The 14717-nt window shown below is 35.3% G+C and overlaps 2 protein-coding genes across 2 annotated transcripts in view; one reads left to right on the top strand and one right to left on the bottom strand.

The window, feature by feature from the left end:
- The window catches only part of SREK1IP1 (SREK1 interacting protein 1), a 40668-nt gene extending 32256 nt beyond the window's left edge, over positions 1 to 8412 (top strand). Inside the window, exons 4-5 of the mRNA XM_004485100.4 lie at positions 1209 to 1281; positions 4772 to 8412. Of these exons, the coding sequence (XP_004485157.2) occupies positions 1209 to 1281; positions 4772 to 4964 (266 nt within the window). The 3' untranslated portion in view covers positions 4965 to 8412. The remainder of the gene's footprint in view (positions 1 to 1208; positions 1282 to 4771) is intronic.
- The window catches only part of SHISAL2B (shisa like 2B), a 27301-nt gene continuing 18585 nt past the window's right edge, over positions 6002 to 14717 (bottom strand). The window contains exon 3 of the mRNA XM_004465581.5: positions 6002 to 10973. Coding sequence (XP_004465638.1) covers positions 10843 to 10973 — 131 coding nt within the window. The 3' untranslated portion in view covers positions 6002 to 10842. The remainder of the gene's footprint in view (positions 10974 to 14717) is intronic.

Raw genomic sequence — 14717 nt, 5'->3', positions numbered from 1 at the left:
AAATATTTAAAACTTGAATATTTTTATTTTATTTCTGTTTTATTTTCTTCTATTAAATTCAAGTATAATTGAATGTAATAATTTTTATTTAAATCTAAGTTTAAAAGTATCCCATACAGAAATACTTCTCACATATACAAAGGTGTACTTACAGGATTACTAGTGCTTACTGTTTCTAAGAAAGAAAAACTGGAAATAAACTTAATTATCCATCTAAAGGGAAATGGATAAATAAATCATAGTTCATGTGTACAATGAACACTGATCTCTTTTTAAAAATGAGACTGATTTATGGTTAATGACAAGGGGAAATGTCTACTATGTTAAGTAAAAGAAACAAGTTGCAATTATATATGCCATGATCAGTTTTTCAAGAGAAAAAAATTTAGGGCTTATATATATAACTATGTATACATAAGAGAGTATGTCTGGATTTGGTTATTAGAGAAAAAGCCTGGGAGGATACATACTGAACTGTGTAGTTTTAAAAGCAAGTTAGAAAATTATCCATATTACATGATCTTAATTCATTTAAGAAGAAAATACAAACTTCACTTTCGTTTTGTTTTTTAAAACCTGGAAGGATATTCAACAATTTTTGACATTGATTTCCCACATGAATTAAAGATTGGGTACTTGGACTTTTTACTTTATATGATTATTATCTTTTGAAGTTTTTATCAAAAGCAAGTAATAGGGAGCAGATGTGGCTCAAGCAGTTGGGTGACCGATTCCCACTGGGAGGTCCTGGGTTTGGTTCTCAGTTCCTTGTAAAGAAGATGAGCAAGACAGCTCAATAGGCTGGCCTGGCAAGCTGATGCAATGAGGAGACACATCGAAACACACAACAAGGAGGGAGCTGATGTGGCTCAAACAATTGGGTGCCTCCCCCACACATGGGAGTTCCTAGGTTCAGTTCCTGGTGCCTCTTAAAAAGAAAAGATGAACAAACACAGAGAGTACAAAACAGACACAGAGAGCAGACAACACCAGCACAAACAATGGAGGGGATAAATAAATAAATCTTTTTTTTAAAGCCTGTAATACTTTTCTAAGGTAGTAAATGAATAAAAATAATCAAGAAAGGGGAAGTTTTTTACTAGAATATGAAGTGTAATATCCTAACCTGTAAAATTAAATTGTATCACATACAATATTAGTATATGTATATAGACTCAGAGTGACCTGATTTTTTTTTATTTTCACAGAATTAAATGAAGAAGAAGAGAAGAGAAAAGCAAAAAACAAGGAGAAAATCAAATTGAAAAAAAAAAGGAAAAGGTATTTTAACATAAAACAAGACTATGAGTCCAGGATTAATTATATAATGTTATTTTTCATGTGTAGTTCCGTTAATTGGATATAATTTTTTTCTTAATGGGAATTAGCTATTGAGTTGTTTCCATAAACAATAAAGTCTTTGGTATCAAGAATCAAAAATAGGGAAACAGATGTGGCTCAAGCAGTTGCTCCCATTTACCATATAGGAGGTCCAGGGTTCAATGTCCGGTGCCTCCTGGTGAAGGCAAGCTGGCCTGCATGGTGAGCTGGCCCACGTGAGTGCTGGCCCACGTGGGAGTGCCCCAATACAGGAGTGCCGGCCAATGCGGAGAGCTGGCACAGCAAGATGATGCAACAAGACACACAGAATATACAGTAAGAGATGTAGCATAACAAGGAGCTGAGGTGGCGCAAGCAAATGATCATCTGTCTCCTATTCTGGAAGGTCCCAGTATCAGTTCTTGGAGTCATCTAGTGAGAATAGATGCAGACACAGAAAGAAAATATAGCGAATGGACACAAAGCAGACAGTGTGGGGGGTAGAGAAATAAGTTTTTAAAAAATCAAAAATAAAGGCAAAAGAAAAAAAGGGGGGGAAGCAAATGTGGCTCAACTGATAGAGCATCCATCTACCATAAGGGTCTAGGGTTGATCCCCAGCACCTCCTGAGCCATGTGGTAAGGTGGCCCACGCACAGCGCTGCTGCGCATGAGTGCCGTGCCACGCGAGGAGTGCGCCCCACAAGGAGAGCCGCCCTGCATGAAAAAAGCGCAGCCTGCCCAGGAGTGGTGCCACACACACAGAGAGCTGATGCAGCAAGATGACGCAGCAATAGAGAGACGCAGTTTCCCAGTGCCACCAGATAATGCAAGCGGACACAGAATAGCACATAGTGAATGGACACAGAGAGCAGACAATGCAGGGGAAGGGGAGAGAAATAAATGAAATATTTTTTTAAAAAGGTAAAGGGAACACTTATCCACCTTAAACTTTTTTTTAACAAATCAAGTATAAAAAGTTAATAGCCCTCTGCTTCTTTTATGTATTCTATTTATATTTTAGAATTTGTCATTTTAGGATATCAGCCAAAACTTTAGTTAGACATATGCCCGAATTCGTCATATTTCATCCTCATGTGTATGAAGTTGGAACTTAAATATATTTTCAAAACATTGTCATGGCTAAGAAATTAATTAATTGAATTTATGTACTTCTAATGCTAGAAGTTCCTTCAGATCTTTTGAGAACCTTCATCAGCCACCTGTGAATTTTTTTTTTTAAAGATTTATTTATTTCTCTCCCCTTCCCACCCGCCTACCTGCCCCAGTTGTCTGTTCTCTGTGTCTGTTTGCTGCGTGTTCTTCTTTGTCCACTTCTGTTGTTGTCAGCGGCATGGGAATCTGTGTTTCTTTTTGTTGCATCATCTTGTGTCAGCTCTCCGTGTGTGCAGCGCCATTCCTGGGCAGGCTGCACTTTCTTTCGCGCTGGGCGGCTCTCCTTACAGGGCGCACTCCTTGTGTGTGGGCCTTCCCTATGCAGGGGACACCCCTGCGTGGCAGGGCACTCTTTGCATGCATCAGCACTGCACATGGGCCAACTGCACACGGGTCAAGAATGGCCTGGGGTTTGAACCGCGGACCTCCCATGTGGTAGACGGACGCCCTAACCACTGGGCCAAGTCTGCTTCCCTGTGAATCTTTGCTGTTGACTGTTTTGACAACTGTTTGGGTAACAGAGTTGATTGAAAGAATAAAGAAGCAGTTTCTCCCCTGGTTAATGAATGCAGTTTCATTCATACTAGAATAAATATAAGCATAAACATTTTTTAAGGTACTTGGCCATGGTTTTGTCTTGTTTGGATTCTAGTTCTCACACATTTAAATTGGGTTTTGTATATCAGTGTTTACAGGGTGTTGCAGTTTTTATAGAGTAATTAGTCCACACATTTTAACACCTCAGTTTCAAGTGTTTAGAATTAAATAATCACCCAAAAATTAATAGGAAGCTAGAGGTCAGAATTTCTAGCTAGTGTATTGTGAAATCATTCTGCATTAGCACAGCAAGCAGTATTGGTTATAGGAAAAGTAAGATTACCTATTTTCTTCCAACACCAATACATTTGTTTTATAATACTAGATCATTTATTCAGACCTCTCTGTCGTGGGTTTCTCAGTGACCTCAGACGAGTTGAAATGAAACTAACTTTTCTAAGAGCATTCAACAAAGTAATGCCTAACAGTGTTGCTGTACCAAAGCCTAACATTTTGTTTTTGATAAAAGAGAACCTAGGACCAGAAAAAGTAAAAGCAAAAAGTGCAGGCAGGTAAGAAGCACTAGTCAGATTCCAGAGGTCAAGTCAGGCAGGGTTCTTTAAAACAGGAAAGCAGACAGGATTAGAGAATAATGGAGCAGAAGAAGGAAAAGAGAATACATGAGGAAATAACCTCAGCAGATGGTCAGATGTCTAAGTAAGTAGACAAGGAGAAAGGGATATAGAATATAATAGAAGACACAGCATCACTAAAAGAGGCAGGCTATTCAAGGAATTTACACAAGTCACTATATCAAGACATAGATAGCCTTGAAACCTTGTCTGGTACATTTACTTTTTCTCCTCTATGTTTCTGTCAAATTTCCAATGTTCAAATCATTGAACTCTTGAGATGCTTTGTTTATTTTTAGTTAACTCAGTTTCTGCCTTGTCACAAATATATCACATTTGGGTGTTAGTATATTGTTACACGTTTCTTTGTGAATGATTTTAGCAACTGACTTTTTCTGTTTTGTTTCTTCAGTTTCTTTTTAATTTTAGAAGAATGAATTCTACAGGTTTATTTCACTTTAATATTAGAGTGATATTAGAAAAATAAAGATGATGATTCCCATTCTCATTTTTATAAAGTACTCCTTTAAAAGCATTCTTCTTGGAGTTAATGAAAATTATATTGGAATACAAGTGTTCATCTGTACCAATCCAAGGGGTTCTAATACCTTAACTTGAAAAATCAAAAGAATTAACAAAAGAGCTATTATTATTTTGCTAATTTTCAGCTTTCATCCATTTATATTAAGGTGAAATTACAGCCCTTTTTATGTAATTGCATCTTTTTGTAGTTCTTTTAAGAGAATGTGCTAATTAGTTATTAGTATATGCACAAGTCAATTGTTTCTATATTGAGGCTTGGTAAATGCCACTTTGTTTGCCTTATATAATTTGAAAGTGTAGGCATAACCTGAAAAAATCAAAATCACAGAAAAACTATTTCATCCTTACTAAATTCAAAACTTATTGCTAATGTGAACAGAATAGAGTTATTTATCAGTTTCTGTGACCAACATTTTAAGAGAATATAAATATATGAAGCATTTTATTTGAGTTTCTTTATGTTTATACTCCCACCTTGTTCCAGGAAGAATTTAGAGCAGTTCAAATCTCATTTAAATTTACATGTCAGCCATAAATGCAATTACTATGTATTATTGCCCATAGGTCTTATTCATCCAGTTCCACTCATGAGGACACTTCAAAACAAAAGAAACAAAAGTATCAGAAGAAAGAGAAGAAAAAAGAAAAAAAGAGCAAGTCAAAAAAAGGAAAACACCACAAAAAGGAAAAAAAGAAGAGGAAAAAGGAAAAGCATTCTTCCACTTCTAATAGTTCTGAAATCTCCAAAAAGTACTGAGATTTTAGCCTAAGCCATGAAATTTAAAGATGTGTTTTTAAAAATTGACCTTGGAATTTGCTATATAATTATACATTGCAATAAATCACAGCTCTTTCCATAGAGACATTTTTTCATATTTGGGACCATTATCCCTCTGGAGATATATTTTTAACATGTTATGACTATGAAGTGTTGAATCACTGGATGCCCCAATTATGGATCTTTGTACATACAGAACACATCATTTTTGGTATTTGTGTGTTTGGCTAATTTGTTACTTTATAAGTTGATTGTAAAATGACTGTACTATAGTCAACACAGGTAACCTACCTGGCAGTTCATTCATGAGTGTTGCTTAATCACATGTCAATTAAGGGATGAAGCTAAGTAGGGGATGATGCTTTCTTTTGAAACTGAAATATGTAATAGCTTTATATACTATTATATAATGTATAAAGAGTGAAATTCTTCACTATTGTTTTTAAATCTAAGCTTTTTTAATGCTGTAGGAAAGGAAACTGCTTTATTGGTCTTGATTAGGGCTTTTTAATGAATGGTGTCTGCAGGAAGATGGTAAAAATATTTATAACAGTTTCAATGTTTTATGAAATGCAGGGTTTCTAGCACCTGCCTCCTTTGTTTTGTATTTCTTCCCTATTTAAAAAGATAAGTCTATTTCAGCCTATTAGTCTCATAGAGATGATGCTGTGCTGATAAGAATAGTTAGGATAGACTGCTGGGTTGTTTTGCAAATGTGCCATATTGGCATGTGTTAAAGTGATACCTCAGACATGGACATTTTTATTTAGGAGGACAGGGAAATCTTCATTAGAACTGATTTTTATGGTATTCAGTATGTAAATTTTATGAAGCTTGTTTCTATGAGTAATAAGGAAAATTTGTATAAATATGAACATACGTATTTATTTTGTCTGAAATAATTTGTATGTAGTTTTGAATCAGGTTTCAACTGAATCTGTGGTTTCATAAAGAACCAATTTGGGATGTTTCCAGTCTTCTACTTCAGTCACAAACCTCAGGAGCAATGACAAAAATTTAGAATTAGGAATTTTATTTTGCTTTTTAAAATTTAAGAGCCAGGGAGTCACATCATGAAAGCCTTTATATAACAATGTAAATTGTATATGGCTAAGCATTTTCAAACACATTAGGAGGTTTAAATGTTTCTTAGATATTAAATTTCACAATGATCAGTGTTACTTACTTTCCTTAGTACTTAGTATCTCTTATACACAGTAAATTAAATGCTTATTATTTTGTAGCATCATTGAAAGTCCACTCAATATTGTGGTTTAGCACAAAAGATTGCAAGAACCTCAGAGTAGTGCAATTAAAACTTTTCAGACTGGTAACCCACCCCTGCAGGTGAATTCACATTGGGAAGTCAGGTAAGTACATGAAACCTTGCAGGCTGGAAAGGTTTACTGTTTATTTCACCGGCTCCCTAACTGTCATGCCCTCAGTAAGACTCAGGGAGCCTCAGAACAACTCAATATACACTTACCTGTAGCGCATGCTCAAATTCTAATGAAGCTGTACCATATTCTGATATTCTAGCATTATAGTCACACCTCACACTCACTTTTCCATAACCCAGTTTAGTCATTTGGGTCCCTCGAAAAGAAGATGATTTGTTTAAATAATTCAGCCAGTTATTTGGAGAGAAACACAGAGCCTACTATGTTTTTAAGGGTTTGTATTGCCTTCCTACTATGTTGTGAAAATATAGCATAGTAACCCTTATTTCTTTGGCTAGCAAGATGAAAAAATAAACATAAAAAATTTTTTTAATGAAAAGATTGGAAAGTGGTAAACAGAAAAGAATGGTTTCATCCCATTAAGATATAACATCGTTAAAAATGATAGTAATTAGAGTAAAACAGTTAATCCAATTATTTATAACTTTTACTTAATTTTAGAGTTGACAGATTGACTCATTAGATTTGTTTTCTAAATGGTGACAAACATTCAGAAAAATTGTATAAAATTTATCATCAGTTATTTAGTATGCAAATTTAAAATTTTTAATGCTCAGTAATTTATTCCTTGAGATAATCTTAGATTCTTAAGTAAATTTCCCATGGTATTAGCATAGTTTATGAAATACCTTTAACTAAAAATCCTTTATTTTTACTACAATAATGTTCATCCCAAATAATCTTGTTAGTATTATTGGGATTGAACATAAACCTCACTGATAATTTTTAGGAGAATAAAAGTGAAATCCTAATTCAGGTAATATGTAGCAGAAGGAAAACTGAGTTTAATTTTTTTAAAAAATCCAAAAGACCTGGCCTTTCTAACTACTTATATGACCTTCAAAAAGTCACTTAACTTCTCTGGGCCTTAGTATCTTTCATCTATAAAATGTACCAAATTATCTCTGAGATTTCTTCCATTCCTTAATGTATATGATTTATCAGTATTTCAGTAAAATTCAAATATTATCCATTTTAGAAATTATTACAGATAAGCAGCTAGCTTTCTGTATTGTTAAAGGTTGAATTTATGAATACAACTCAAGTACATTCAAAGTTACTCAGTTCTTTAAGAAGATAATTTTTGATTCACATTATTACCACCCAGTACGTGTCATTTTCACCAGATACCAGCAGAATTTTCATTTAGATTTGCATCAGTATCCAGATTATCAATGTTTTGAAGCCATTGCTTTTGGACTGATTGACCTATTTACCACACAGTTCCCCCATTCTTTTCTCCATATCATCTGGAGATGATATGGCTAAAACCTTTCAGTGGCATCTCCAGTTCTTCACACTCAATATATCTCTATTTATATCTTTGGTTTCCCAGAGGCCAAAACACCAATAAGTAAAATAACTGTATGCATCTGTATTTACTATTTACTTAAAAGTATATAACCTTAGTTTTGTTGCATACTAGGCTGAAGAGTCATTAATAGTGTTGATAACATCATTGAGTCCTTGAATGCCTAGCATGCCAAGTACTGTGCTAAGTTCTGGGGATACAGGGATAAATACAGCCCACTGCTTCCCTGAACGAGATCACAGTTCAATTGGCAGGAGAAACGCCAGAACACATCAGTATATAATAAGCACAATAATTGACCTGAACATGGGTTTATAGAAACAGAGAGGTACGTAACTTAGTCTGGAGAAATTAGAAGTGGCTACTTAGGGAAATAATACCTGGATTGCATTTGGATTGAGGGTGAGAGTGGGGGTTTTGACAGTTCCTGGCAGAGTGGGTACTGTGAACAGAGATCACAAATGTAAGAAACAGTGCTGTGTGTCAGGAAATACAAACAGTCCAGTGTTGTTGAAGTGACATGAGTCAAGCGTGGAGAATTGAAACTACCTTTCTAAGTTTTCTGGAACAAGGTGAGGTCTTGTGTTCCGTGTTTGGGAGCTTGGATTTTAATCTGTAAACAATAAGATGCCATTAAAGAGTTTAAGGAAGGAAATAACTTTTACTGGAATTGGTTTTTTTCCATTTCATAACCCAGTTTCTAAAATCCGCAATTTTTAGTAGGTGATGTTGCTCTCCTTAGAAAGCCACATTGAAAATAATTTGGTTCTTTTATGTTCTATTACTTGAACTCTTCTTCTAAACCCACTTTTTCTAAAATCCAATTATTGTTACCCAAAAAAAAAACAGTGACTTACGCCTTCTAAAAATGCATAAATATACTGTATTTTTTATCAGACCCATCTCCATAATTATATGTATATGTACATACTTTGAAGTTTTGTTTTTAATTTAGGTTATTTTTTACTGGCTTAAAATAAACTCTGTCACTGTTAGTATTTGTTAAGTCCAGGTAAGTCATGTAAAATATATTTTTCAATGTACAGACTGTGCCATGATTTGATAAGTCTTGTTTTTAATATTGTCTCAACCTATGAAACACAACTGCTGCAAAATTAGAGAGACATAGCAGTCAGTCCATTAGATGACTCCTGTGGCTCTCCCTCAGGTAACCTGGCATTAAGCTCGCTCTCAATAAGTGCTTCAAGGACTCCAGCTGACACTGGTGCTGCATTCACACTTTGTGGGCTGTTGGCATCCAGCAACAAAAAGTTTTCTTATGCCAGCATATGAAGCCCAGGGTCCTCAGACTTCAATTGTCTCTTCCCTACTCTAAAAAAACTATGCAGGGTGGCAAAGAGTTAGGAGTCCCTCTCCTAAACCATAACCCATGATGCATCCAGCCATCTCTAGCTCAGAATGCCTCTCCCCTACCATGGAGGGGGTCTGGGGTTCAGTGTATTCTGCTAACGCTCAGTCCCTAAGTTTCCAGCTCCTTGGGTCCTTTATGGCAACTCCTGTTACCCCTGAGCAACAAAGGCAGAACTGTACCAGTGCCTTAAACGAAACTTCCTCGATCTACATTTTCATCTAAGGTAACAGTTAGTAGTATAGTCATTAATTCCTGTATAAAAGCCAATTTTCTGGGATTTTTAAAAAGTCAAAAGTGGATGGTTAAAGATCAAGAAGTACCCACAAAAGCTTTCCCAATAATAAATGAAAAGTCTTTGTTCTTATGACCATATAAAGTCAGTTTTATAACAGGAGCATTAACTTTGAAACATGCTTCACATATGCTATAATTTTAATATTTAAATATTGGCAAAGATGTCAAACTGTTCTTTTTGAATGTAAAATCCAACTTATGAAATAAGATGTTGCAATAATCTGGAACTGCAGTATCAATACAGCCACATGTAGATTTAGATTTGAATTAATTTTAAAATTTAGTTCTTCATTTGTACTAATCACATTTCAAGTGTCCAGTAACCATACTGGCTAGTGGCTACTGTATGAGACAGTGCAGATATAGAACATTTCCATCATCATAGAAACTTCTATTGGACAGTGCTAATTTAGAAGACATCCACAGTTCTGGTTAGAGATTTTGATAGCCTCATAATCAAAAGTTCTAGCCCTAAGCTTTGTATGCCCAAGAAAAATAATGCATTCCTTTTTTAAATATCAAACTAGAGAAGATATACTCAGCACATTTTTAAAAGATAGTTTTCCAGTCACAGAAACTTTCCACAACACAGCAGAGCTGAGTATAAAATTAATCCTTTTTTTTCCTATTCCAATATAAAATTTGGTCTATGTCCTTGAAATAGCAATCACATCAATGAATAGAAATACTTTAAACAAATTAAATTTTTCAGAAACCATAGTTTAATTTCTAGCTGCCTGGATAGTATTACTGTGATAGCATTAGATGGGATCAGAGAACTTGAATGTTTTATAACTTACAGAGATATTTTAAGGAATTTTATCAGTGAAGGATTTTTGTTATGGTTATCCCTTGAAATGCAGAAAATATATGGATTATACATTGCAATATTTTTGTTATTGATTATATTTGCCTTTATAAAGGCAATATATGAATTGTCTCCCTAGCTAGCAAATCCTCTAAAACAGCAACATTTCTAAGAGACTTAAGGATATGCCACTTCTATTAATAGTTTGAGACATTTCCCCTGAATTTTATGTATGCAGTAATCTCTTATTTTTTTAAAATCTGTCTCTAAATTTCAAAAAATTGTGAAATAGTGTTACAAACTCATTATTCCTCATTAAGATAGGCTTGCTTATCTGTGTTATTGATAAATTATTTCTTTTTCTGAAAGTATTGACAAAATTTCATGTAATGCAGAAATATCTTGGTTAGCAAACAAAAGTAAACTTACGCACATGAAAACCCATCAAAAGTCCTTAGTGAGTGCTTAATAAGTTGATCAAATGCTCAAAAATGGAGCTCTGGCTTTGTGGGTAAATTTCTACAAAGTAATATTGAAAGCTATATTTGAATACATTCTTTATTTTTATTGCTCCATCTCTCCAATAAGCTTTTACAACACAGGATTTTTAGTTAAGCAATGTTGATGTGTGTCACATCCACTGTTCTTTCTTGAATTATATCATCAGCTTCATAGGATGTTTCATTTGTTGAGTTTGATGTTGCATTTGAATTGATGGCTTTGATTTTTCTATTTGAGTAGCCTACAAATACACAAAGCAAAATGAAACTTATTTGAAACGATGACATAAAATTTGACTTTTTGAAAATCAGTGCTTAAAAAAGTTAATTTGATAACAATACTGAAAATATGATGTCCTAAAAACACTATGTGGGAAGCAGACTTGGCCCAGTGGTTAGGGCGTCCGCCTACCACATGGGAGGTCTGCAGTTCAAGCCCCGGGCCTCCTTGACCCCTGTGGAGCTGGCCCATGCGCAGTGCTGATGCACGCAAGGAGTGCCCTGCCACACAGGGGTGTCCCCGCGCAGGGGAGCCCCACGCGCAAGGAGTGTGCCCCATAAGGAGAGCCGCCCAGCGCCAAAGAAAGTTCAGCCTGCCCAGGAATGGCGCCGCACACACGGAGAGCTGACACAAAAAGATGACGCAACAAAAAGAAACACAGATTCCCGTGCCTCTAACAACAACAGAATCGGACAAAGAAGAACACGCAGCAGATAGACACAGAGAACAGACAACCGGGGCGTGGGGGAGAAGGGGAGAGAAATAAATAAATCTTTAAAAAAAAATCACTATGTGGAAGAGTGAAAGATGAACCATATAACAGTTTTTGAACATTTTCTCCTGAAAGTCAAATGAGGGAAATATTCAGTAACAAAAGTAAGGTATTATTTCCATGCTTACCTTTTCTTCATGCTTTCTTTGAGAAAACTACACTTTTGATAAGAAAGTAACAATTTCTGGATCACTAATAATTAAAGTGTGACTGTGACGATGTGTGAAATGAAGAAACTGCACTAAAGCCAGTTGTCATGGCTTTCAACAACGTTAACGTCACCTTTTCACCTTGTTTAAAATTGCCCCCTGTACCATCCAGTCCCTTTTGCCCTCCATTTTTTCCTAGAGCACTTATTTTCTAACATACTATATAATACATTTATTGTCCCTCTCCCTCTTCTAAAATGTAAGCACCACATGTCAGAGATTTCTGACTATTTTATTCACTGATGATGTTATCTAGAACGATGTCTAGCACATAGCTAGTGTTCAGTAAATATTGAATTAATGAATTAAAGGATAAGATTGAGAGTTTGACATAATAAAAGCTTTAATATTTTAGATAGCAAAGCTTTTCTAACTGGAAAATATTTATAACATGATTCATGCCTGTCAAAGAGGTCTTAGAAATCACAATGCAAGACATTAGCATCACTTAGTGGGCAAAGAAATGGGCGGAAAAGATGCAGACAGCCAATAAAAATGAAAAGTCTTCAATTTTGTAACATGAGAGATGCAAATTCAATGAGTAATATACCATTTTTCATCTCTCCATTAGGCACAGATAAAAGGGCAAGGTGTGTGGTGTGATAAGAATGTTCATAAATTTTCTGGTGGTAGCATAAATTGGTATTTTTTTTTAAGTCTGAAATATTTCTACCCAGTAATTCCACTTAACATGAAATTCCCAAGGAAACTATCAGCAATGAGATAAAAAATTTATAAACAAAGATGTTCACTGGTCATTTGCAATACCATAAAATGGAAATAGCTTATATTTCTAATAATAGAGGAACAACTAAATAAATTACTTTATGCGTGAAGTATCCTGTAGCCATTTTTAAAAATAGTAATTTCCAAGAACTTTTTAATAACAAAGTACTCAGGGGAAGCAGATGTGGCTCAAGTCATAAAAGCTCCGCCTACCATATGGGAGAACCCTGGTTTGATCCCTGGGGCCTCCTGATGAAAAAGAAGAGAAAGTGTGCCCGCACGGCAAGCCAGTGCCTGCGTGGTGAGCCAAGTGCCTGTGCAGTGAGCCGAGTGCCCAGGCAGTGGGCCAAGTGCCCACAGGATGAGCCAAGTGCCCATGTGGGTGCCTGTGCACTGAGCCGAGTGCCAGATGGTGAAGCCAAGTGCCCATACGAGTGTCTGCGTGGCGAGCCAGTGCCCACACGGTAAGGCAGTGCTCACGCAAGTGAGTCACGCAGCAAGATAATGGAGCTAGGTTAGTAATCAAAAGCTGCTGTAGGGCTTGAGAATGGTAACAGAACTAGGAGACTGTCGGCAGATAAGGCAGAAAAGCTTAATTACAATTCTGCCAGGTAACATAGAATTAAAGAGACCCCCAAGATTCCCTTGATATTTTGAAGTGGCAGGCAAGAGCAGAGTTCACAGAAGGATTATGGGATAAGTGGACTCCTGAGGAATGTCTCTGAAAATAAACTGCAAAATTCAACGATCAGAAAAAGTATATTGGCCTAGCTTGGGATGAGGATGTGTGGGAGGATTTTGTTTGATGAATTGGATTTAAATTTTGGCAAAGGCCAAAACTGAATTTAAATGCGGCCCAGAGGGAGAGGATTAAAGGAAGTTTGAGATTTACACATGATGACAGGACAGAAAAAATAGGACTGGGAAGAGAACAGCTGAGAGCAATAATTAATGGCCACCCAGGAAGAACAGTGATGTTGGATCTTGGCAATCTTCACTCAGGTAAAGAAAAAAAAAAGAATTAAATAAGAAAAACTCTTTTTGTGTAATAAATCCCCTGAGAGTTCAATCGTATTAAAGAATTCTTATTTAAAATTGAATCCACGTTGTAACCTAATGACAGAGAACAGGCAGCTGGTTTTATCCCTGCTTTGCTGGTTAAGAAATTAGTTTCTATTTATTAAAGGAAAACTAGGAAAAGCTCAGGTTACAAGACTTTTCCTTCTTTCTTTTTAAAAATCATTTCAAAGACACTTTGAAATGATTCCTTTTATGTTATGTGAATTTCACCTCAGGAAAGTAATTTTTAAAAAATCATCTGAAAGAGATGCAGTTAGCTAAACTCTGTTTTAACTACAGTTCCTCTCATTACAGTTGTTTGTCCTTATGTTCAATTACTTTACCACAGAGCTAAATATTGAGGCATTTCTGGATTTTCTAAGCTGTGGTAAGGTAGTAAACACTTAGAGGTGTTAATTTGCTAATCTAAGCTTCTGCTTCAAATGATGTCAGTATGGAATTTAAAGCAGGTCCTTTTTTTTTCAATTCATACAGCACATTGGTTTTGTTAGGGAATTGCCTTAAGAAGTCAATCTAAGAAGTCATCTTTGGCTACACTGGCTAGAAGAATTAGTAACTAGGTAAATAATGAGCCAGGGTGGAGGGAAGGAGGTGGTCTTTACAAGTCCTAGATGAGGAAAAATCTATAATACTGGAATATATTTTGCAAAACTTTAAATCTCAGAGGGCAGTAGACAGGTTACATAAATTCTTTCAGTTGTTGCCAGAGAAAAATACACCAGGAATTAAGCACTGTCATAATGGGGACAACTCAGAAAACCCCAAAGTAACCATGTTAGGAAATAACGTCCAGAATTTATTTTCCATAAAAAACATTGTATGTGACAAAGTAGAACAAAACACCTTGAAAGTTAGATTAAAATACTATGTATTAAGTAAATAAAAGGAACCATAAGAAAGCAATAAATATTATGTATTAAGTATGTGAAAAGTTTAGGAAACATGAAGTTTTCATACTTCTAGTGAGAATTGTAGGAATTCCAGTAAGATATTAGAATTTTAGATATTTAAAGAAATGCTTATATAAGATACTAATGCCTACCAGATAATATGAAACTAATTTATATCTTATTTGCTTGATCTTTTACTTTTACCTGACATGACATTGAAGAGTATAAACAATGCTAAACAAATGAAAAATAAACAACCTGCAATCATTTTAATTTGACTTTCAAATGTTGTATGAAGAGAAATGGTT

This window comes from Dasypus novemcinctus, chromosome 2, assembly GCF_030445035.2.
Source record: "Dasypus novemcinctus isolate mDasNov1 chromosome 2, mDasNov1.1.hap2, whole genome shotgun sequence".
Lineage (NCBI taxonomy): Eukaryota > Metazoa > Chordata > Mammalia > Cingulata > Dasypodidae > Dasypus > Dasypus novemcinctus.
This window is presented reverse-complemented; position numbering and strand designations above follow the sequence as displayed.